Source organism: Tenrec ecaudatus, chromosome 1, assembly GCF_050624435.1.
Source record: "Tenrec ecaudatus isolate mTenEca1 chromosome 1, mTenEca1.hap1, whole genome shotgun sequence".
Lineage (NCBI taxonomy): Eukaryota > Metazoa > Chordata > Mammalia > Afrosoricida > Tenrecidae > Tenrec > Tenrec ecaudatus.
Window position 1 is genome coordinate 4,284,469 of NC_134530.1, and position 21,858 is coordinate 4,306,326.

General features: G+C 60.4%; 1 protein-coding gene across 2 annotated transcripts in view; it reads right to left on the bottom strand.

Moving 5' to 3' along the window:
* Positions 1-779: 779 nt before the first annotated feature.
* ZFR2 (zinc finger RNA binding protein 2) overlaps positions 780-21,858 on the bottom strand; it is a 47,767-nt gene continuing 26,688 nt past the window's right edge. For both annotated transcript variants that reach the window (XM_075545064.1, XM_075545065.1), the window contains 14 exons: positions 20,677-20,859; positions 19,548-19,749; positions 16,992-17,143; positions 15,576-15,695; positions 13,853-13,995; positions 12,880-13,015; positions 11,995-12,185; positions 9,692-9,863; positions 8,412-8,550; positions 5,718-5,812; positions 5,269-5,364; positions 3,214-3,325; positions 2,157-2,254; positions 780-1,692 (listed from right to left, as the gene is read on the bottom strand). In XM_075545064.1, coding sequence (XP_075401179.1) covers positions 1,516-1,692; positions 2,157-2,254; positions 3,214-3,325; positions 5,269-5,364; positions 5,718-5,812; positions 8,412-8,550; positions 9,692-9,863; positions 11,995-12,185; positions 12,880-13,015; positions 13,853-13,995; positions 15,576-15,695; positions 16,992-17,143; positions 19,548-19,749; positions 20,677-20,859 — 2,016 coding nt within the window. In that variant the 3' untranslated portion in view covers positions 780-1,515. The remainder of the gene's footprint in view (positions 1,693-2,156; positions 2,255-3,213; positions 3,326-5,268; positions 5,365-5,717; positions 5,813-8,411; positions 8,551-9,691; positions 9,864-11,994; positions 12,186-12,879; positions 13,016-13,852; positions 13,996-15,575; positions 15,696-16,991; positions 17,144-19,547; positions 19,750-20,676; positions 20,860-21,858) is intronic.

Below are 21,858 nucleotides of genomic sequence, written 5' to 3' on the forward strand. Positions count from 1 at the left end.
CACGCCGGCGCTGAGATGCTTACACCGCCGCTGGACCCACAAGACTTACACCCCCTGGGGGTGGAGTGGAGAAGCAGGGGAGAGCACCTCCCAGCCAGTCAGTGCCACACCCGTGTTTATTTACATGTGAGGCAGGGTCCTGATTCCTCAGGAAGGAACAAGAGCAGGGGAGTCTGAACACTGGACATGAGCCTCTGTCTGTTTCTGCCATGACGGGGTGGGATGGGGGTCCTGCTAGAACCTGGGTGGGCCTGCGGGGCACTCGGGAAGGTGGGCTTTCCTTTGGGCTTGGATTTGAACTGGGGGTCCTGGCTGGCTTTCCTGACATGTATCATCCCCCCAATCCCTGGGAGCCTGTTCCCTTCTCTGTACCCCACCCCACTGTCTGGATACCCAGGCCCCCAGAGCTCTGCCTGACCAGATGTTACCTGGGAGGCACCCCTCCTCATTAGTGTGGGGAAAATGTATGAAGATCTTAGTGTGGGGCCTTACCCTGCCCCTCCACCCTCAGCGTGGCTGCTTCCTCCTTCAGGAAGCCTCCCTGGTCTCCAGGTCCATCCAGTATCTGTCGGGTGAATGTCCACCTCCTGGGCAGACTGTGGGGAGTCCCCCTGCCCCCAGAGAGTCGCTGCACCAGGATGCTGATCTCTTCCCACATAGGGACAGTCCCTAAACTCTCTCTCATGTGCCGAGGCCCCAGTTGGAGCCCAGAAGTGCCACAGTTGGGTTCATCCAACTGAAGGACGGCCAGTCCACACCGGAAGAGAAGACACCTGTTTATTCCCCCTGCACACATACCCAAGCCCCAAGGGGCTTTACCAAGACGCCAGGATGTGAAGTCACCTTTAATCTCAGACAGGAATTTGAGCAAGTTACATACTGTGCCCGGGTCACGCCATCCTGTTCTCATGGTCAGAGCCATTGGTGACAGGAGCCCAGAGCCCCTCTGGGAGGGGCAGGCCCTGGAGGACATCTGAATCAGCAAACCCTTTCCCAAGCACTCAGTGGACGGGCAAGGCAGCCGGCTCAGGGCTTTGGCGCGCCACCAGCAGAGGGCCTGGGGCCGGGGGTCCCTCCAGCTCCCACCCTGTCTGGGCTCCTGCAGGCTCTACTGGAACCTTCCAGGCCAGCCTTCTGCACACTGGCCCCTGCATGAGCCAGTCTCATGGCCCCACGTCTGCAGGGCATTCTTACGCTGACCTCTCAAGGGGGGGGGGGGGGTGTTGCTCGCAGAAGGGGGCAGGTTTGAAACCAGCAGTGAAGGTTGAAGAGGACTGTACCTGCCCCTTTGTCTCTGGCTGTGTGGGACTGATGGAAGGGGATGGGGGTGGGGGGTGGGGGCACGGCGTCATTCATGATTCGATCACAGTGTTTTTTTAAAACCACCTTCAGAGAATGAGTCAAACGGAGAACATCTGCTTGTTCAGGGTCAGGGAGGAAATGTGTGCAGGTAAGCACAGGTGGGTAAGTGAACACATGTGTGCAGGCCGTGTGTACCCGTCTGGGAGTGGCGACTCATGTGGGCCCCTCCGGGCCCCCCCGGGCCTGCTTCGGCTCACTCTGGTCCTGCTCGGCCTCACCCACCTCGTGCGGCCTCTTCCGGAAGCGAGCCCTGGGCCGGCCAGGTGGTAGCAGAGGGTCCATGCCCAGGATCTTGTGGATCTGCCGGAAGGCTAGCATGCGCAAGGCGTGCTGCGGGGAACACGGGCTGTCAGGACCCCGCCCCACGCTGATGCCCCCGAGCGACGGTGAGGCACCCCAAAACCGGGGGCTTCTGCTTGGAGGACTCAGACCTTGGGTTTCCTGGTGCTGTTAGGCCCCAAATCATGAAACGCCGGACCACGGGACTTAGGTCCTCACTCAAGCCGGCGGTGACGCTACACTGGGCTCCAGGCGCCACGGACGACAGGGCCAGGGCTCAGCTGGGTGGACCTCCTGACACTGGGGGCTGCAACTTTGCTCCAGGCTGGCCTGGGAGCCACCCTCCCCACTCCCCATTTCCCAAGACATTGCCTCACTGCAAACTGGGCTGGACTCAGGATGGAGGGGAGGGCTGTCCTTCAGCATAGGTTGAACTGCGAGGGCCAGACCCTAAGTCCAGGGATCTTGCCCTGTTCACGCAGGCCCTCCGCCCATCTCCCAGGCCCCGCCCCAACCTGTGCGCTGGCGGTGACGTCCTCCCGCTCCTGCGCAGTCATGGAGTCCAGGACGTCCATTGGGTCACGCTCGCAGGGGTCCTGCAGCCCGGGCCCGTCTTTGGGGGGTGGGCATCAGAGAAGAAAGGACTGGTGAGGTACTCTCCACGGCCGTCACCTAGAACTGAGTACGGGGTCCTGAACTGACCCTACCTTGCATTTCCCTCGGAAACTGACCCAGGTCCCCCAGGCAAGGAGGTGTGTGGCCTTCTCAAAAGACCCTGCCACCCGTCGTCACACGGCGTCACCTCCAGTGCCGACCCTGAGACGTTCTCTTTGGTAGGGGCTGGTGCTGAGTGACCCCTGGACAGAGGACAAATGCCCACAGACTTCGAGACCCTGCTGGTCTCTACAGAAGCCCCCTCACTGCCTCATGGTTCTCCCACAGAGCGGCCGGTGGGCTTGAACTGCTGGCCTTGCCATGAGCGGTGGAGTGCTTAACCGTTGTGCCACCGGGGCTCTGTCATGAGCTGCTGCTGTCTGTGGCTCTGAGTTGATTCAGGCTCGGGGACCCACAGGATTTTTGAGGATGCAGGTCACCAGGCCTTGCTTGCGAGGTGCCTCTGGGTGAGTGCTGATCAGCAGCCTCTGGGTAGCAGACCGAGCTTCATCAGGTACTGCCGAAGGGCACACACTGAAGTTTTATCCTGACACTGGCTCGGAACACGCCATTTGGAACAAACCAAACACCAACTCAGATGCAGGAGAGGCCGGCTTCCTGCGCCCAACTCCAGGGGCAGGGATCCCCGAGCGCAAGGACATGCGGCATCATGCTGCCCACCACACTCCGGAAGGCTGGACCAGCCTCTGCTGTGGCCACCAGGAAGCCGCCCCTCTGCTAATGGGCCTGGCCCTTTGTGCCTCCCGATGGCGTCCCGGCTTGTCTAGCCACACCGGCCCTGCCTGGCCCACTCCCTTCTTTGCCCCTGAGCGGGCTGTGGTGACATGTTTCTACCCACTCTGGCCGTGCCCCCTGTGGCCACGCCTCCCGTCCCTGCCTCGCACCCCGTGGACTGACCTGTTAGGAGGGCCCCTGTGGCCACGCACTCCAGGACCCTCCTCATGGCGTCCCCGGGGCCCAGGGGCCCCACAGCACTGCTCAGCGCCTTCTCCACCAGCAGCTCCATTGCCTGGGGCGGCAGGGGTGGGGTGGGAGACAGAGCACCTGAGTTCTAATGCCACAGGCAAAGCCAGCCTCCCTCCACTGCAGGGACTGTGCCGAGCCCCAAGGGAAGTCTTTCAGCTCTGCCACGATCCCCACCTACCCCCACCCACACCTACCCCCACCCACGTTCCTAGGAGGAAGGGGTGGGTGTGGCCAGCCCCCCTAAGCTTCAGTTTCCCCATCTGAAAGGCCTGGGTGGGCTGGTGTTGGGAAGGTGAAGGAGAGTATTTGTTCTCAGTGCCACCTCTTCCACGCAGCCTTCTGTGGGTGCCCCCAGGGCGGCTGGCCAGCTCAGAGGGGGGACGGTAAGTGACCATGGCTCTCACAGGCACGGATGGAGATGTCTGGGGCAGCGGGCCTGGGAGCTTCTACATGGACAGGTGGAAAGTGAGCTTCCCGAGGGGCTGGGGTCCTGGGGACAGGCGTCAGAGTGAACGGGGCTCAGGCATGGCTTCCGTGACCCCATGAAGGGGCTTGCTAGCAGAAAAGGGATGGATCTCAGGACCCTGGCAGCCCCACAACTCTGGGATTCCAGGGCCATCCGTGTGCCTCCCTCATCCACCTCCTGCCCCCACCACTGCCAAGGCCTAGTGGGGCCAAGACCCAGTGTGAAGGGTCTCACTTTTCAGGGTGCCAGCCTTCAGCCCCCGAGAAACCGGTCAGCAGCAGGGGCTTCTTACAGTCACGAAACCCCCAAACGCCACCGCGTCCTGCGCTATCCGGGCTCCCAGCGAGTCCATAGGACCAGGTAGGACTGCCCCAGAGGGTTTCTGAGGCCCCCACTCATCTCCAGAGAAGGGCTGGATCCCTGACCTTCTGGTTAGAAGCACCCGGGACTCATGAGACAACTACCCAGAATCAGTCCTGACTCAGATTTGAACGCGCAATGCAGAGACCGGAGTGCTGCAGGATCGTGGGCACGGTGTACATGCACCTGGGCACCCCCCCATGTGCCTCAGAGCAGGTTCTGGTCGCCTGGCTGTTCTTCTGTGGTGCCTCCAACCTCCAACCATGCAGTACGGGGTGGAGAGCAGTCCTGGCTGAGGCCCTCTGCCCGGGGGCATGAGTCCACGTGGAGTGGGGAGTGGGTGTGCGCACAACACGGCAGGCCCACACGGGGAGAGGCAGAGAGGGCACAGACAGAAAGACCCAGGGCGTGAAGTGGATGTGGGGAGGGTCTCACAGAGAAGCACCCAGAACAGGGGTAGGCGGGAGGTGGGGGTCCCTGGGCTGTGCCCTGGACTCTGCCGGCAAGCTGGGATCCCCACACTTTTCTTGGTCTATACGTCAAACCCAATTCACTGCCGCTGGGTGGGATCTGCCTCACAGTGACCCTGCAGGACGTGCAGAGCTGCCCCTGTGGTCTGTGGGGCTGGAGAGCCTGTCTCTCGGAGCGGCTGGTGGTTTCCAGCTGCTGAGTGCAAAACCACGACGCCACTAGGGCTCCTTCCTGAGCTAGGTGAGCAGCTTTTCATTTTCTTCTCGCGGTCCCTGTCCCTCTGGTACCCTAAAGCCCAGCGGTGTTGGACCGCCCTGCCCTTGCTCACGCGGGCCCGGTGGTCTTCGGGGACCGTTCTCAGGCAGGGAATGTCGCAAGTGCAGGCTGCCTGCTTTCTGGAAGGGCTCGTGGGGGTGGGGCTGTTCTCTGCAGGGTGACTCTGCAGAAGCGGGTGGGGGTCCTCCCCCTACTGGGCACTGTGAGGGCCTGGGTGCCTTACCTATTTGCCTGCTCATGAATTTGCATGTGGTTTGGCCTGGCCTGGCTTCGGGTTTGTGATAAGAGCATCCAAATGGGGCTGTGGCCGGAAGCTAGCTGCCTTAGGTGACAACCTCCCCCTCTTGCCTCTCCCCCCTTAAATCCAGGAAGCAAGGCGCCGTCCCCTCAGGGGATTTCCAGGGAGGTCTTACCCAGTTGGGCAGGGCCCCCCAGGTGGGCACCCGTTGACACAGGTCTCGGAGCACCCGGATAACCACCACACAGGACTGCAGGCCGGTGGCGCGTGCCTGCAGGGAGAACCAGAGAGGGGGTACGGGTGCCCCACACAGAGCCGCGGGCACCAGGCAGGGCTCAGGATCTTGCCATTAGAGCACCCGGGGGACCCACTTCCACATGGTGGCAGAGCAGCAGTGAGAGCCAACAGTGGGCAGGGTTTCAGGGATGAGGTGGCTGGCAGTGGGCAGAGGCAGCATCATGTCCAAAATGAAATCTCCCAGCCACCTGCGTCTGGGAGCCTGGCAGTCCCAGGACGACGCTACCAACTCTGCGTAGAGGTTAGGGGCAGCCACTGCTTACACGGCCCCTCCCGCTGCCCTGACCCCACACCCGAGTCCCTCCCACGATGGGGTTGGTCACTGACCTGGAACCACTTAGCGTGGCGGAGGGCAGCCAGGGATTCCAGGCACCGCTCAGGGCTCAAGACGTCCCCGGGGTCAGGCCTCGACTCAGCGCCTTCTATAAGAAAACGAGAGGCGTTCTTGAGGGGGTAGGGTGGGGACATGGGTGCAGGCCCCTTCCTTCTACTGAGGCCCACAGGGGCAATCCTGGGGACCCCCCCCACTGGCCTCCACGTGGTGCTTCTGGGACACTCAGGGTGCAGAAGTCACTTCTGTGCAAATCCTACCTCCTCTGAAGTGAGGCCCCAGAACCAAACCACCACAGGGCCCAGCTGTCTGCGCCCGCGGAGACGAACGCAAAGCCGCCCTGGTGCTGGAGGCGCAGTGGTGGCGAGGCCGCTGCTAACAGCGAGGTCAGAGGTTCATAGCGCCAGCAGCTCCACGGGAGAGGAAACCCGCAGGGGCTCCTCCCGTCCGGTGGGGGCGCTGTGGCTCTGAAGGGGTCAACAGTGACTTGGGTTGGAAGTGTGCCATCCATTGGGTTGCTTCTGACCTGTCCCAACCCAGGCTGGCATTCTGGGGAGCAGGCAGCCTCGTTTAGCTACCGAGCCGCGGCTTGGGGGTTTGAACCTCCAAACTTCCGGTTAGCAGTTCCAGGCTGGAATCACTCCGCAGTCCCCTGTCACTGGGGTGGACACGAGTGGGAACCAGTCCCGTGGCACCACAGCGGAAGGCCACTGAGTGATGTCTGTGACGACCCTCCTGGATAGCAGGCTAAGCCAAGTTCCCAGAAACTGTAGCTGCCCCCCCGCAAGGGGAAACACTGCGTGGAGAGCGTGATCGTTGCTCCGAGAACATTCTTCTCTGGAAGTCCTTTAATTACGGAGAATATGACAATGCGGTGTTATGTTCACTGAGGCTACGTGGTGGGGCACCCCGTTTGCCTTCCTCTGTGAGCCCCTCCTGGGGTTCCCTTCCACCGGGCAATGGTTCGAGCTAAACCTTGTGGAACAGCACCACATCTGCACCCCACCCCACCCCCATTGGGTTTCTTTTTCGGATGACCTCCTTTCTGACACCTGATCTCTGAGGATTCAAAGCCTTCCCTTCGCAGGTAACTGCAGTTTTCAGGGAGCGGGTTTAGAGGGCCCCGGGGGCGGGGCTTCTTCTGGGGACGGGAAGAAAGCAGCCAGCGCTGTGCTTGTGCGCTGAAGGTGGCAACTTCACTCGTCTGGTCAGTGTGCTGTACCGATTTTTTTTCTTCTCTTTTTTTTAAGTCAAAAAGGAAAACAAGCAAGTGGTTTAAAGGACAGTGGCGGCCCGTGGCCCGCGGCGACGGCTGGATGCTCATGCAGGGGCTGCGCTGGTGGTGGTGTTGGGGTGTGTGTCGCCCGCACCGCCGTGAAGGGAGCACGAGGTAAAAGATGGGCAAATACACATGGGTGGGTGGAAGGATGGAGAGGCTAGATGACTGATAGATGACAGATCGTTTCCAAGGCTGTAACTCTTGATGGGGGTGGCGAGCTCATGCTCTGCCTCAGACAGGCTGCTACTCTGTAGTGCTGACGTTTCGGTTAGAAGGCCAATGCTTAATCGCTGTGCCACCATGGCTCCTAGATCGATGGAGGGGTAGATGCTGTTTTGGGTGCTGTCCAGTTGGCTCCGACCCACAGCGACCCCACGCACAAGAGAAAGAGGAACCCAGCCTCACATTGTCCCTGTGCCTGAGCCCACTCCAGGGCAGCCACGGTGTCCGTCCATCTTGTCGGGCCCTTCCTCTCTCTCGATGCCCCTCCACTTCACCAAGCAGTGCTCTTCTCCAGGGACTGCTCTCTCCTGACAACACGTCCAAGGTCTGTGAGAGGCAGTCTCACCTCTAAGGAGAACTCTGACCATAGAGAGAGCAGCGGTTCTCAGCCTGTGGGCCGAGATCCCTTTGGCGGTCAAACGACCCTTTCACAGGGGTCTCCCGATTCGTCACAGTAGCAAAATGACAGTGATGAAGCAGCAACAAAAATAATTTTATGGTTGGGAACTGTATTAAAGGGTGATGGCATTAGGAAGGTTGAGAACCACTGAGAGAAACACAGTAAGGAGATAGACATGATAAATAGGAAGTGGATAGAGCTACAGGAGGATAGATGAATGACTAGAGGTGATGGATAGGAGATTCAGATAGGAAGGCATTGGCGATCAGTGACAGACAGACAGAGAGCAGGGGACCCAGTGCAGGACTGTCCAGATGATCGGAGAGTAGAAGCCCGTGTCTGGGCCTGTGCTGAGGACCCCAGGCCAGCGGGACCCCATGACGTAGGGACCACATGTCCTCAGTGCGTGTACGTCATGGGGTCCCACAGCCCTGACTGCCCCTCTGTCAGACAGTGCCGATTGGGCACTGAGCCCCCGGGTCCCCTAGTCCCTAGTGCGAGGTGGGGTAATGGGCCAGTTGGGTGTGTGCAGCATCTGGCCTGGCTGTGTAGACATAGGGTCCCAGTCATAAAAGCCTGCCCTGGCCAAGCCGCTGTGGCTGCTTCCGAGAGAACTCGGACTCTGCCAGCAACCGGTTCTGCGCAGGTGACACCCAGTGGCCAGGGTTCGCCGTGGCTGCCCAGGACCCTACTGCTCTCTGCCCACAGCCCAGGGAGGTCGTTGGCATGGCCCCTCCCACCAGCGGCACCTGTGGGGGAACAAGGAGGAGGGGGTGGGCGCAGCCACACCTATGTCTGTGGAGGGCTCCTCCCGCATCACGGGCGAGGTGACAGACACCGTGACTTGCATCCGGGGCTCCTGGCAGGAGGAGATGACGATGCTGTCCTTAGTGTCCGAAGAAACCTCGTACCTGTCCTGCGTCACCACCTGTGAAGGCAGACACCATGCCAGGCCACGCCCCTCCAGACTGGATGAGGGAGCCCACGCACGGAGGGAGGTATGGCACTAGCTCCCCGTCCCCTGCCCCTCACCACACCCCAGACTGTGAGCAGGGCTGAAGCCCAGGCCTAGCCCCTTAGGGCCACCCACGTGCAGTCTAAGTGCCAACAGCTGCCCCTGCGACATCGGGCACTCTCAAAGGGCAAACTCCTTCACGTGGAAAGAGCTCTCAAAACTCGGTAAGGAGGAGGCTGGGCCTCTGATAATAAACCCTATGGGCTGATGCCCCGGCGTGTGGACACCACAGAACTCAGCTGAACCAGGGACAAAGCCAAACTCGAGTCCAACCTGTCGGACAGGGTGGGAAGACTTCACAGGAGTAGGAAGCCTCATTTTTTCTCCCTTGGAGCAGCTGGTGGTTTCGAACCGCTGACTTTGTGATTAGCAGCCCAACACACAATCCACTACGGCCAGGGCTCCTTGCCTGAGAGGCAGCTAGAGGAGCTCCACACTCCTGGTCAATGGGGGTCAGGGAGGCTGGCCCAGCAACACAGGTCAAAACACCCAGGGGTCTGTTCTCTCCCAGTTATCGGCTGGTGCTCATGCTGTGGGGTCCATTCCAACCCAGGGGCCCCAGAACACCGAGCAGAACTGTCCCGTGGGAGCAGCCAGTCGGTCCTTTCTGGGTGGGTTCGAGCCACCAGCCTTCCTCTTGCAGCCTGACAGCTCCTTCATGAGCACCCTATATACCTGAGTATAAGCCGCACGAATATCAGCCGAGGCATCTCGTTTGACGACAAAAACTGTATTAAAAATGTGCTGGAAAACTCGGCTTGTACACAAGTATATATGGTTAGTCATTAACACACAGGCAGAGGAGCAAAGTGACAACAAAGGAATCTCTCCAGGCAAGAGTGAGTGTGCTCAGTGGGGAACCAACAAGGTATCTGGTTTCCGTCCACCCAAAGGCACCTCGGAAGAAAGGCCTGGCAGCCTGCTGACAAATCAGCCTCCCAAACCCCCAACTGTACCCAGCTCTGCTCTGGCCTGAATGGTCTGGCCAGGAGGTGGCTGAGGGCCCAACCCAAGGTCCAGGGGTGGGTGTAAAGAGGGGCGGCGGCTGGCTTACCAGGAGCTGCCGGGGCAGCTGCTCAGCAATCTTGCGCAGCAGGGCACCCGTGGGCTTCTCGGAGCAGAGCAGGGCCAGCCGCACCGTCCTGTCGCCCCGAAGGAGCAGGCCCTTCGCCAGGAGGCCGACCCGCATCACGCCCTTCAGGACCCGCGAGGTGGGACTGGCACTGCTGAGAGCCGAGAGGAGGGGGCAGAGCATGGGGGCTCCTAGTGGCTGGCCTGACCTCCCACCTGGGAAGCAGGGCTCCTGGGGAATGCTGTGCTGGCCCAAGCTGGCCCTGTGCCCGATGGCTCCCAGCAGTGTCCCAGGTGTTGAGGGACCCTCATTCTTACAGGGAGCAACCCATGTGACAGAGTCGACCTGCCTCAGAGGGTGGCCGACCCACGGGTCACATCCCTCCTCTGAGGAGCAGCTGGACAGTCCCGCCGCAGCCTCGAGGGCAGCCGGGCACCCTAAGACTATCGGTTGGAAGCCCTATGGGTCAGCACTACAGGGTCACACGAGGGGCGAGCCCAACCCGCAGGGGCGGCAGCACTTTGTGTGAGGATACAAATGACGGCTGGTCCCTGCTCCCAAACCCTCAGGGAGCTCTGTGCCTGCCTCAACCTCCCCTACCTGCACCTCCCCGGGATGAATCTCGGTCCCATTTGCACATGCTATTTCATGCCCATTTCTCAACCACACAGGGCTCATTCCCGACCCGGCCGAGGAGCCAGGCCTTCTGACCACCCCACCCATGGGGAGTGGCGCTAAGGTGGATCTGGGACCCCTTTGCAGGCTACAGCACCCTCAGATGGACTCTAGGCCTCTGGGTAAGGGAGCCTCGCCGGGACCAGGCCATGAGCTCTTCAACAGAGAGGGAAGGAACTGAGGCAGGGAGGGGTGAGTGGGTCTAGAGCAACAAGGGCCATGGGGGCTTTTCCACTTGGATCCTGATTCTCCACCATTTGAAGAAAAGCAGCTCGCAGGGCAGGCCTGACCACACCCACCACCCTGCCACGGAACACCCAGCTCTGTCTGCCTGCAGGGCCGCCGTGCGCCGAGGGTGGCCCGGCCGTGGCTGTTTGTCACAGGAGGGGTGGGAGATTGGGCACGAAGAACTGTCGATCTTCACCCCCCAGTACGACGGCGGGAGCCCTAAAAGCACAGTGGTTGACGCGTTGGGCTGTGAACCACAAGGGCAGAAGCGCGAACCCAGCAGGGAGATGAGGAGGCTTTCTGCGCCTGTGAAGAGGGACGCTCTCGGAAGCCCCGGGGAGCAGTTCCACCCTGGCCTGTGGGCTCACTCTGAGTCAGCATGATGCGAGGGCAGCGAGTTTGAGGCTGGGTGTGGCTGAACCCACAGAAAACTTGATCTTGAGATGCCCTTAGCGGTGGCGTAGAGCAGCGGTTCTCCACCGTCCTCGGGCCGCAACCCTTTAACACAGCTCCTCACGCCCCCCCCCCCCCCCAGCCATAACACTGTTTTCAGTGCTACTTCGTCACTGTCATTCTGCTACTGTGATGAATCGGGCGAGCCCTGTGAAAGGGTCGTTCACCCCCGCAAAGGGGCCGAGACCCACAGGTTGAGAACCGCTGGCGCAGAGGAACGCCTGTGACGAGAGGGGCTCAAATGGAAGGATTGCGAGGTGGGCGTGGGCCCGGGCGGTGCTTGGGTCTGTTGTGCGGGGTGGCCGTGAGACTACCAAGAGCTGCGATGTGGACAACAGCCTGAGATGATCTGTTATCAGTCACGTGGCGAGGGAGCGGGAGGAAGGAAGGCAGAGATCCAACCAGTTTTGGGGGGAGCGCGCATGCGGGGTGTGTGTGTGTGTGTGTGTGTGTGCGCGCACGCGCGGGGGGGAGCGCGCATGCGGTGTGTGTGTGTGTGTGTGTGTGTGTGTGTGTGCGCGTGCGCGTGTTCGGGAGCTGATCACTGCTGAAGCCAAGTGAAGGCCACACAGAGCTTGGACAGAAGGCTCCCTAGAAGTGAGGATGGGTGGTGAGACTGCGCCTGTAAGTGGGAGAGGCTGCCGGTCGCTGGAGAAGGGCGTCACGCTTGGAAGGAGAGGAAGACCCTCGGTGAGCTGACACGTAACCATGGTGGGGAAGCGCGGGACCTGGCAGGGTTTTGATGGCGTGCACTGTGGTCCATCAGGCTGCGATGCGTCAGGGCTGACTGGACAGCACCTAACAATGACACAGCCTGCCCAGATCTGGGGGTGCCTGGGGGTGGAGCTGGCCTGAGCAGACAGGTCTTCTCCAGCCCTCCCCTCCCCCTCCTCCCCACACGGAAGGAGGCCTCGCCCAGACCCTGCTACCTGTGCTGGGCGCCCTGGGCCTGGGGGCTGACCTCCTGCTCCTGGGCCAGCGCGTCTGACACCAGCTTGAGAGCGCGCTCTGAGTGGGAGACGGCCTGCTGCACGGCCAGCAACTCGGCCTCTGTGGGGTAGATGGCCGCGTGCCTGCACAGGACGTGCCGGTCATCGCTGGACTCGGGCCGCTGGGCTGGCTGCAGGGTGGGAGGCAGAGACAGGACAGCAAGGTTGGGGTCTGGAGCTGTAGAGTCAGGTCAGCTTTAGGGCACGCAGGTGGTGGGGGTGTGGGGATACGGAGGCCCAGTGTGTGAGGTGCCCAATCCCACCTGGCGTCCACACAGACCATGGTGATTGTTGGTGATCGTGGGGCTCAGCCTGAGGGGGGTGCTCTTGGGTTCCCTTGGACTTGGGAGCCACAGGTTTTAAGGCCAGTGGGAGCGTGCAGGGGGCTGTACATCTTCCCAAGAAACCCTGGAAGCCAGCCTGCTCTGGTGAGTCTGAGCGCACGGTACTGCTCGGGGAGGCTTTACAGCAGCAGATGGCCAGGCCTTTCTTCCATGGCACTGCCAGGTGGGTCTGAGTCGCCAGCTCTTAAATAGCAGAAGGTGAAACGCTTGTGCTATTCACACCTGAGCATGGTGCCCATCTAGGGGCAGCCTGCTCACAGGTGCAGGGTGTGAGGGGGCCAATGTGACAGACACAGGGGCGGGAGGCTTGGAAGGGGCCACCATGGCTCTGGGCTGCTCACAGGGGGTTCCAGAACCTTCCGGTGAGGTGCCAAATGCAACTAGGGGATCATGACAGTGCCACCCGGTGGGCTCCCTGCCTCCTCCCAGCCATCGGTCATTTCAGTATAGAGGGATGGGGTGAGTGGGGGCACAGACCCACCAGGAGGGGCGTGGTGGAGGCCCCGGCCCGGACCATGAGCGGGGGTGGAGGCCAGGCGGGCCAGGTCCAGCTCGGGTGCTCTTCCCAGGATGGCCAGCCCTCCCTACGCCTCTGCCAGCACTCTTTCTGGTAGCGCCTGCGGGGACAGAGGACGGGACAGTCAGTCGTCACCTGGCAGACGGAACCATCAAACCCCCGTCCTCCAGACACGTCCGCACAGCCCCGCCCTGCCTTTTACTGCCTCCCACACACAGAGCTGCGGTGTCTAGTGGAGCCTGGCCACCCATGAGGGTCACGTGCCAACATGTATGTGGAGGGGAACCAGACAGGCCTGACTCCCGCAAAAAGTTGTCACCACCCAATTTTCCGCAAGCTGCAGTCTGGGGACAGACCTGCTCAAAGCGGTGGGGAGGCGAGGGGGTACGGGTGACAGGAGGGAGGGGGGAGTCCGTGACAAGCACCAGAGTGGCTGCAGCCTGCAGGCCTCTGGGCTCCCAGCCTGGCCCTGCCTGCTGGACCCCTCCGTGCGGGGTGGAGGGTGGAAGGCAGGTGGAGCTACTTCCTAGGTTACATCTTTTTGGGACTTCAAAGTCTTTCTTCCTCGGAGGCATTGGTGGGCACAGAGACCCGTCCCCAGGGCGGAGTGATCACAGGCACCTGAAGGGCCCTGGTGGCATAGTGGTGGCGAGTCAGGCTGCCTCACCGGACGGCCACCTGCAGCTCTGAGGGTGAAAGACGAGGCTGCCTGAGTCAGTCTCGGAGAGTCACAGGGGCAGTGCTACCCTGCCCTCATTGTCTGGGTTCTGACTGGATGATCCTCCGGCCGTGACACCAAAGGCCGCACCGCCTGGCCGGGAGGGGGCAGCATGGGGACAGATGCGGAGGGCCCATGAGGGGGAGCTCTGGCTAAGCAGCACAGCTCTGGGCGCAGGGCGTCCTGGATGGGCTGGTCCCGGGGTGGCCATCGTGGCACCTTATCTCGGCCAGCCAGCGCTGGGTCTCCTCCCGCCGTCGTGCCAGCTCTCTCTGCCTCTGCTTCCGCAGCTTCTCTTCGAGCAGCCTGCGGGCTCCGCTGCCGGCCCTCCCCACTATGGGGAGGTCGGGGTTCACCTTTTTCTGGAAAAAAAGGGGAAAGACTCAGAGTTCAGAGACCTGAGTGTTCATGTCCATGTGCATGTGCACGCGTGTGTCCATACACATGCTGTGGGTGCATGCACCTCGGGGCTAGTGTGTGCACAGCAAAGTATGCATGGGATGATGCATGTGAGTGCATGTGTGTGCAGAAGGTGGGGTGTGTGCAAGTGCATGTGTGGGTGTATATGCATGTGCACAGGCATGCACGAATATGGTGTGTAGACAAGTGTGTACTGGTGTGCAAGCATGTTGTGTTCACTAGCATGTGTGCATATATGGGCATACACGCACGTAGTTGTGCTGAGGTGCTTCTATGTGTATGCATGCACGTAACGTGTATGTGTTTGTACATAGCGTGTATATCTTGGGGAGGCCAGGGTGAGCCCCAAAGGCTGACAAGCTTCTGCATTTTCATCCCCTCAAACTGACCACCCTCCCCCTGAACATGAGGGCAGAGAAGGGACAGGCTGTGGGCCCCGAGTGAATGGTGGGCCCGGCCTGGGGCTGCAGCTTACTTGCGGGGGAGGGGCGTGAGAATGCTCTGCGACTGGTGGCGACTGACACGATACTGTGAACAGACTAAACCTCATGGAGCTGTTCCCTCCAGATGGGTGAGCTGTCTGGTGGGTGCGCTACAACTCAGAGAGCTGTTGCTGTTTTAAAAAGAGTTTTCATTGGGGGTCTCTTTAGCATGAACCCAGACATGACCTTCATCTCCCGACTGGGGTGGCATTAGGGATCACGGTCCCCCTGCTCAGATGGCCTGGGAGATAGGGGCCGCGGGGCCAATCCCACCTGGCTGCACTCGAACAAGAGGGGTTTGGACTGCTGACACGGATCTATCACTCTCAGGCATTCCGTCATCAGGTCAATTCTGATGCACAGTGTCCATACGGGGCAGGACGGAACCGGTCCTGCAGGTCCCCAAGACCAACTCTTCATGAGGATAGAAAGCCTCGTCTTTCTCCCACAAAGCAGAGGTCCTGTTGGTGCTAATGAGACCCTGTTTTGAAGGTGCAGCACCAGGAGGTACTTTGTTCCCTTGTTCAGAACCAGCTCGACACATTTGAAGACATCATGTGCATACACAGCCTCTATGTGCACTCATGGCCTGGAGGATCAAGGGAGGCGCTGCCAACCACAAGGTTGGTGGTTCACAGCCTCCTGCTGCTGGCAGGTGAAGGATGAGCCAGACAGTCTTGCAAAGGCTAAGGGCGCCACCCTGTCCTCGGGGGTTGAGAGGAGTTGAAATCGATTCAACAGTGTGTGTGTGTTATGTGTGTAAGGGCGACAAGTTACTCTAGAGGGTGACAGGGACAGGAGTGACTTCCAGGCCTTCCAGAATGTCCCGACCATTCTGCCGCACACACTTGCCACGTGTGTGCACGGAGTTGATGCAGGCTCTTGGTCCGCTGGCTGCTGTCTGAAGGTAGGTTGCCAGGCCTCTCTTCTGAGGAACCTCAGGGTGGACTCAAACTTCCCACCCTTTGGTGAGCAGCAGAGGGGGCTCCCCACCACCCACGCCACCCAAGACAACCGTCTGAGAGCTCCCCGAGGCCCACCTTGTACTGCAGCCGGTGCCGCCGGCCCCGCACGTGCATGTCCCTGGCGTTGGCGTCGTTGAAGTTGCACTCGCACAACTTGCAGCGAAAGCGGACTGTCCTCCCATCCTCGTTCTTCACCTGCCACGGGGACAAGCGGCTGGGCCTTCTCCAGCGGAACCCCGCCCCCTGCGCAGTCCGCGATGGATTTCCCAAGAGGGGGGGAGGGAGGAGGGACAGCCTGACCTCCACCGCCTGCTCCCCGCCCAGGTGCCCTTCTGCCTCCTAGCCTCACTGACCCCCAGTCTACCCCCTCCGGCAGACACCTTTGTTGGCGGGGAGGTGGGGGCAGGGGCCTACCCTCCCCACTGCCTGTCTTGTTTACAGATTAAATGTAGTCTTGGGGAAAAACCACTGCGCAGCTGCTAGGCGCACTGACACCCTGTAGACTGACGTGTGACTCGGCTACCACCTTCCCCGCTAGGTGCACACTCTTGGTGTCCATCCCTCCGTCCTGGGTCGGCCCATTCCGGGCGGCCTAAGCCCTGGGCCATCTCATCTGCACGTCGACTAGCCATCTCGTCAAAGGCATGGTGACCCTCTTGACCCTTTAGAGGGCTCCGCTGTGACCTCAGGAGAGAGCGAGGTGGTTGGAAGAGTCTATGCCGAGTGAGGAGACACTCGGGGGGCTAGGGGTCGAGTCAAGCCTGCCAATCCAGTGGGACCTTTGGTGAGAGGGAGGGGCTCTGAGAAGCCTCCGCCTTCCTGCCTGCAGGGGACTGCCAGCCTGGGGGAGGGAGGTTGCATAGGGGCACCCTGCCACATTCCCACTGACTTAGGATCCTGGGGACTCTGCATGCACCAGCCTGTGCTCTTCCTGCTTCCCTTCCTGAATCTGCGTTACCAGCCTGCGGCTACGTGAGTCGGAAGCGGGGCGTAGGGACTGGAGCTGGACTGGCTGTGGTGCTTCCTTGACATGTGGTCGCTGCTGGGCGACCCAGCCTGACACCGATTCCCAGCCAACAGCTCTGTGACTCCTCCAGCCCCAATGGATCTCATCAGTCTGGATTCTTTGACATTTTGTTCTGCAAGACCCCACCCCCCACCCTTTTCATCACAAACTATCTTTGGTGTCTCTGAGTAGAATCGATCCACAGGCCGGTAGTTCCAACCCACCGGGTGGCTCTGCCGAGGAAGGCTCCCATGACCCTTTGGGGCTGTTCTACTGCCACCTGGGGCCACTATGAGTGTGTGTGGTGGTGGTCTGGGGTGGATGGTGGACGCTGGCTCTGCTCCACTGGGGCTGGGCCCGTGTGCTGGGAGGGACGCTGCCTGGATGAGGCAGTCTGGTGGTAGTGGTGGGGGGGGGCGGGGCTGACCACTGTACTCACGACCAGTGTAGAGTGCCCAGTCAAGCCTCCCTGAGGGCGGAATTACCTCCTCCACATAGTTGGGTCCCACAGGCTCTGCCTCTCGCCAGTCCCTGGTCTCCTGGGAGCCATCACGGGCAGCCGGCAGGCCTGGGCGCTCTGCTTTGGGTGGGATCGCCTGTGTGGGCCGGCCTTGGGCAGCCTGTGGCTGAGATGGCCCTGAGAGGGAAGAACCGAGTTATATCCTGATTCCCGCAGGAAGTACAGGCCGTGGCAGGGAAGGCCGGGACACGAACCCATGTCCCACCCTGTCCATACCACCTCCTATGCAATGGCTTGTGGCCTGTGGCATGGTACCACCATTCCCCAGGGACCCTGTGACTGGCAGGAAGACCGCTGGGGTCCTTCCCCAGTGGGAGCCCACCCATGTCCACACCCAGGGCCAGGATGACTTCACCGGGCAGCCCGAGGGACATGTCTACAGCCTTGATGTCCCTGGGGCCATCGGGCTGGTCCTCACTCACAGTGACCCATGGGACACAGCTGAACTGTCTCGCACTATCTCCTGGGCGGTCGCCTCAGGGGGAGCCGATTGCCAGGCCTTTCTCCCTCAGAGCCGGTAGGTGGGTTTGAACCGCTGCCTCTCAGGGGGAGGCCCAGAACTTAACCACTTGCCCGCTCCCCACTTCTGGTGCATCGGATGTTGGCAGAGCAGCTCGTTATTTCAATTTTAAACCCGTGTCATTTCTTAGACACACTGCTGCTGAGCCTCTGGCGGCCGAGCAGTTACGCTTAGGTAGCAGTTTAGCACCACCAGTTGCTCTGTGGGAGAAAGAAAACTGACGGGCACTGCTCCCCTGTCCTGTAGGGGCGCTGTGCGTCACCATGGATTTGATGGCCGTGAGCAAGAGGCCAAAGGTCAATACAAGAGTGAAAAGGCGGCAATGACGGAAACTGGCGTGGGCAGAGACTCCAGCAGTGCCGCGGGAGAAAGGCCTGGCCATCTGCTCCCAGCAGGTTCTCAGCCAAGAAAGCCCTCAAAGGTACCAGGGGGCTGTGGGTGTGGTGCTGTCTGGGTTTTGTGGGCAGCAGGGATAAGGGAGTGTGACACTCAGGCCTTTTGGCATTGATAATCTAAGACACCTGTTGTGGTCAGGGCTGTCCCCACAGAGACCCGGAGGGTTTGGGAAGTGGGTGGTCAGGCCTTTCTTCCTTGTCCTTTTCAATCTGGAAGCTCTGCTGAAACCTGTCCAGCATCCCAGCCACACGCCACGACAGGGCTGGGACTACGCAGAGGGGCCTGGGGAGACTCTCACCCCAGCCTCCCTGGAGGGCGATGAGGAGCCTACAGTGAGCCAATGCTGTTCCCCAGGTCTGGTGACCTATGCAGAGGGTGGGGGCAGGGCAGAGACTGACGGGCAGGCTTGGGTTTGAATCCTGCCTCTATGCACCTGTTTTCTCCTCCACAGGGTGGGGGCGGTGACCACAACCCTATAGACCAGGTGTGGGGCCCCCCAGTCCTGGCAGAAGGGGTGACAGCATGAGCTCAGAGGTGACCGGCTCAGGGTCTGGGAACCGAGAACTGCCCAGAAGGCTGCTGTGAGTGGGAGCAGAGGGGCAGTGCCAATGAGGAAGGTCCTCCACGAGGTGGACGGACACCGTGGCTGCAACAGAGGGCTCGTCGTGTATGGGGACCGTGGTGAGGACGGCGCAGGACCGGGCGGCATTTCGTTCTGCCGTGCACAGACTCGATGGCACCTGACGGCACTGTGGGTCAGAACGGACTGGTGACCATGGGGTCGTCTCTAGGGGAGCAGATTGCCAGGTGGAGCCTCTGGAGGGTCTGAACCCCCACCTTTGTACATCAGTCAGGGCTCCTGACTGGCTCAGGCGGTGCCCTCCTTGTCACTGTCCTGGGTCACAGCTACTCAGTCAGAGCCAGGCAGGACGTGGGGGAGGGGCCTCCCTCCCCATGTCCCTCCCATCTTTGCTCAAGTCCCGGATCAGTGGAGCTGGTGGCTTTCACACATGTGTACACACACATACTCACATAAACACAATTATACACGTACACACCGACCCTCACACACACACCCTTATACGCTGCATGCACTCACACACATGTATACTCACCCACCCACATACTTGTACAGATACCCTTAGATATATACAAAACACACACACATGTACACACTCACCGACCCACATACCCCCTTATTTGCACACATACACACAACATATAAAAGCACACTTACATACACGTATTTATATATTCACCACACACATACCCATATATACACATACACACCTTTACATACATGCATTTATAAACTTTATAACATTCACTCACACATATATGTATATATATGCACACATCTTTACACACTGACACACCACACACATATACACACCCACGAAACTCACACCTACTCATACTCATATCCCTGCTCCCCCTCACACTCACACATTGATACACACTCAACACATATGCAGACACATGCCCACACCCACATCTCACATCCGTCCCACACTTACACACTCATTCACACGTACACATACGTGCTCGTATACACACTCCCCTCCCCTCTGTGCACACGCTCACACACATCCCAGGAGCACGCACCAGTGCCCTTCACGGTCGCGGGCCTTTTGGCTGGCAGCCTGCCAGATGGGACGCCTGGGCTGGGGGTGGAGGCGGGCCTGGCAGAGGCCACAGGGGTGCTGTCCGGTGTGGAGGGCACAGGTGTCTGGGCCGGGCTGGTGCTGGCTGGCACAGGCTCTATGCTCGGAACGGGCATCCCCAGTTTGGTGTGCAGCTTGTAGACCTGGAAGAGACCCCAGATGCAGGCTCAGAGGGCCTTCTTTGAGATGCATTACGGGCTCACATCCAGCCGACACTCCCAGTGAGGAGCTGACTCACCACCCCAGGGGTGCCTCCCAGTCCATAGGGTCCCACCCCCCTTTAAAAATATAGCTTCGCTTCCCTTGTCAAGAGTGCCTGCCCTGAGCGGTGTGCTTGCCAGAAGGAGGAGCTGCAGGGGGTCACACTGATGAGCAGCTGAGGGGGCAGGGCCCTTGGGGTGAAGGGGGCAAATGATGGCTCGGCTCAAAGGACGTCATTGCTGCCAGATTACATGGGAGAAACAGGTGCACTGCCACATGCCTTGATGCACACTCTTTCAATGACAAGGATGAGGCGGGGAAAATCGATAACACAGATGCACACACAGGCCGCGTGACCGCACCGATGAGAGGATGTAGTGAACACTCACACCCGCGGTGAGCCTAGAGGGCAGGGCAGACCGGCCCTGTGGGTTTCTGAGAAGACTGCCGCTCTTACAGAAACAGAAAGCCTCATCTTTCTCCCACAGTGTGACTAGTAGTTTTTAACTGCTGACCTTGCAGTTAGCAGTGCAACGTTACCCACTGTGTCTCCAGGGCCTCTGTGAGTCGGGACCGACTCGATGGCGGTGGGTTGGGTCCCTGGGAGGCTCTTCTCTGGGGCTCAGGCAGTGCTGGCTCAGAGCCCCCATGTCTGTGACAGAGCGACACCGCAGAACCGCTTCCTGAGCTCCCCTCTTTATGGAGGGGTTGCCAGGCCTTTCTTCCGTGAGGCTGCTGGGTAGTGAGCAGGTGAGTGTACCACCGTTGCACCCCTGGGTCCCCTGGTGCAGTGGGCCTGGGGGGTGGGGCAAGGAGGCACATTGCTTCTTGAGGAGAGGTGCCCGGCCCAGGGAAGGCCGCCTACCTACCTTCTGGTGCTTGGCGCCCCGGATGTGGGCTGCGTAGGCATCTGCCCCGGTGCAGGAGATGGCACACAGGTCACAGCGCAGTGGTGCCGGCGTGCCCCTCGGGTTGCCGTCAGGCTGGCCGCCTGACCTCTGAGCCGCCTCCTTCTTCTTGTGCTTCTGCCCTTCCAGGTGGTCCCGGTAGGTCTGCGGCAGAGAATGGACCTGTTGTGACAGGTGGGTGGCCCCAGCCCCCCTGAAGGGCTCAGGAGGGAGATGGGCCCAATGTCCCCAGGATCACTTTATCTTCCTGAAACCGGCTCATGGGCCCATGGTTCAAGTCTGGGTTCCTCCCTTTGCTGGAAATAGACTGGGCTTCTTAAGGAAGCAATGACCAGATGAGCACCACCGGCCACTTCAGATCAAAAGGGCAGTGCCTACCGAGGGGCAGAGGGTGGGAGGGGGGAGGGATGGAAACAGGAACGCAGGGAGGAAGTGAGGGCGTCTGGCACTGTGAGGGTGGGCAACGAGACGTAGAATCAGGATGTGTGTGGACAGTCCCATAGGAAACCATGCCTGTTAAACCAAAGCACTAAAGCAAGCAAGCACTGCCCAAGGGCCTGCCTGCAAGCCTGGACAGTGGGGAGGGGGGTGCTGGGAAGTACACTTCTCAGCTAGCAGAGCTTGACCTCCTCGGAAGCCAGGAGCGGTCTGAGGGAGGTCCGAGGCGGGGACACTTCCGTCTCAGAAAAGGGCCAGGGACACCGCCGGGGTCCGACCCAGAAACTGCCCGACTTGGTTCGTAGAACCTTCCAACCACGGCCCACACACTTGGCAGGGGCAGGGGCTGGGCTGAACCCCTAGTGTCACCGCATTGTGGGAAACACGCAGGGTACTGAGTGGTTTTAGGGAGGAAAATGAGGCCATGGGGGTGGGGGGTGGAGGGGTGGGGTGAGTTACTGTCCCGTGTTCTCTGTCAGCTTCTGCAGCCCGAGCCCATGTCACAGAAGTGCTGTGGTAAGTACACACACGTGTTAGGCAAGAGGAGTCAGGAAGCTGGCACACTAAGTGGCGATGGTCAATTATCTTGGACAGAGGGATTCCCGGGCGTGCGTCTGTGGATGGGGAGAGCCCGGGCGAGCTCTGCAGCCCCATTCCTGGGACAAGCTGCGCAGCCTCTCTGGGGCGTGGGCAGTGTCTCTGTCC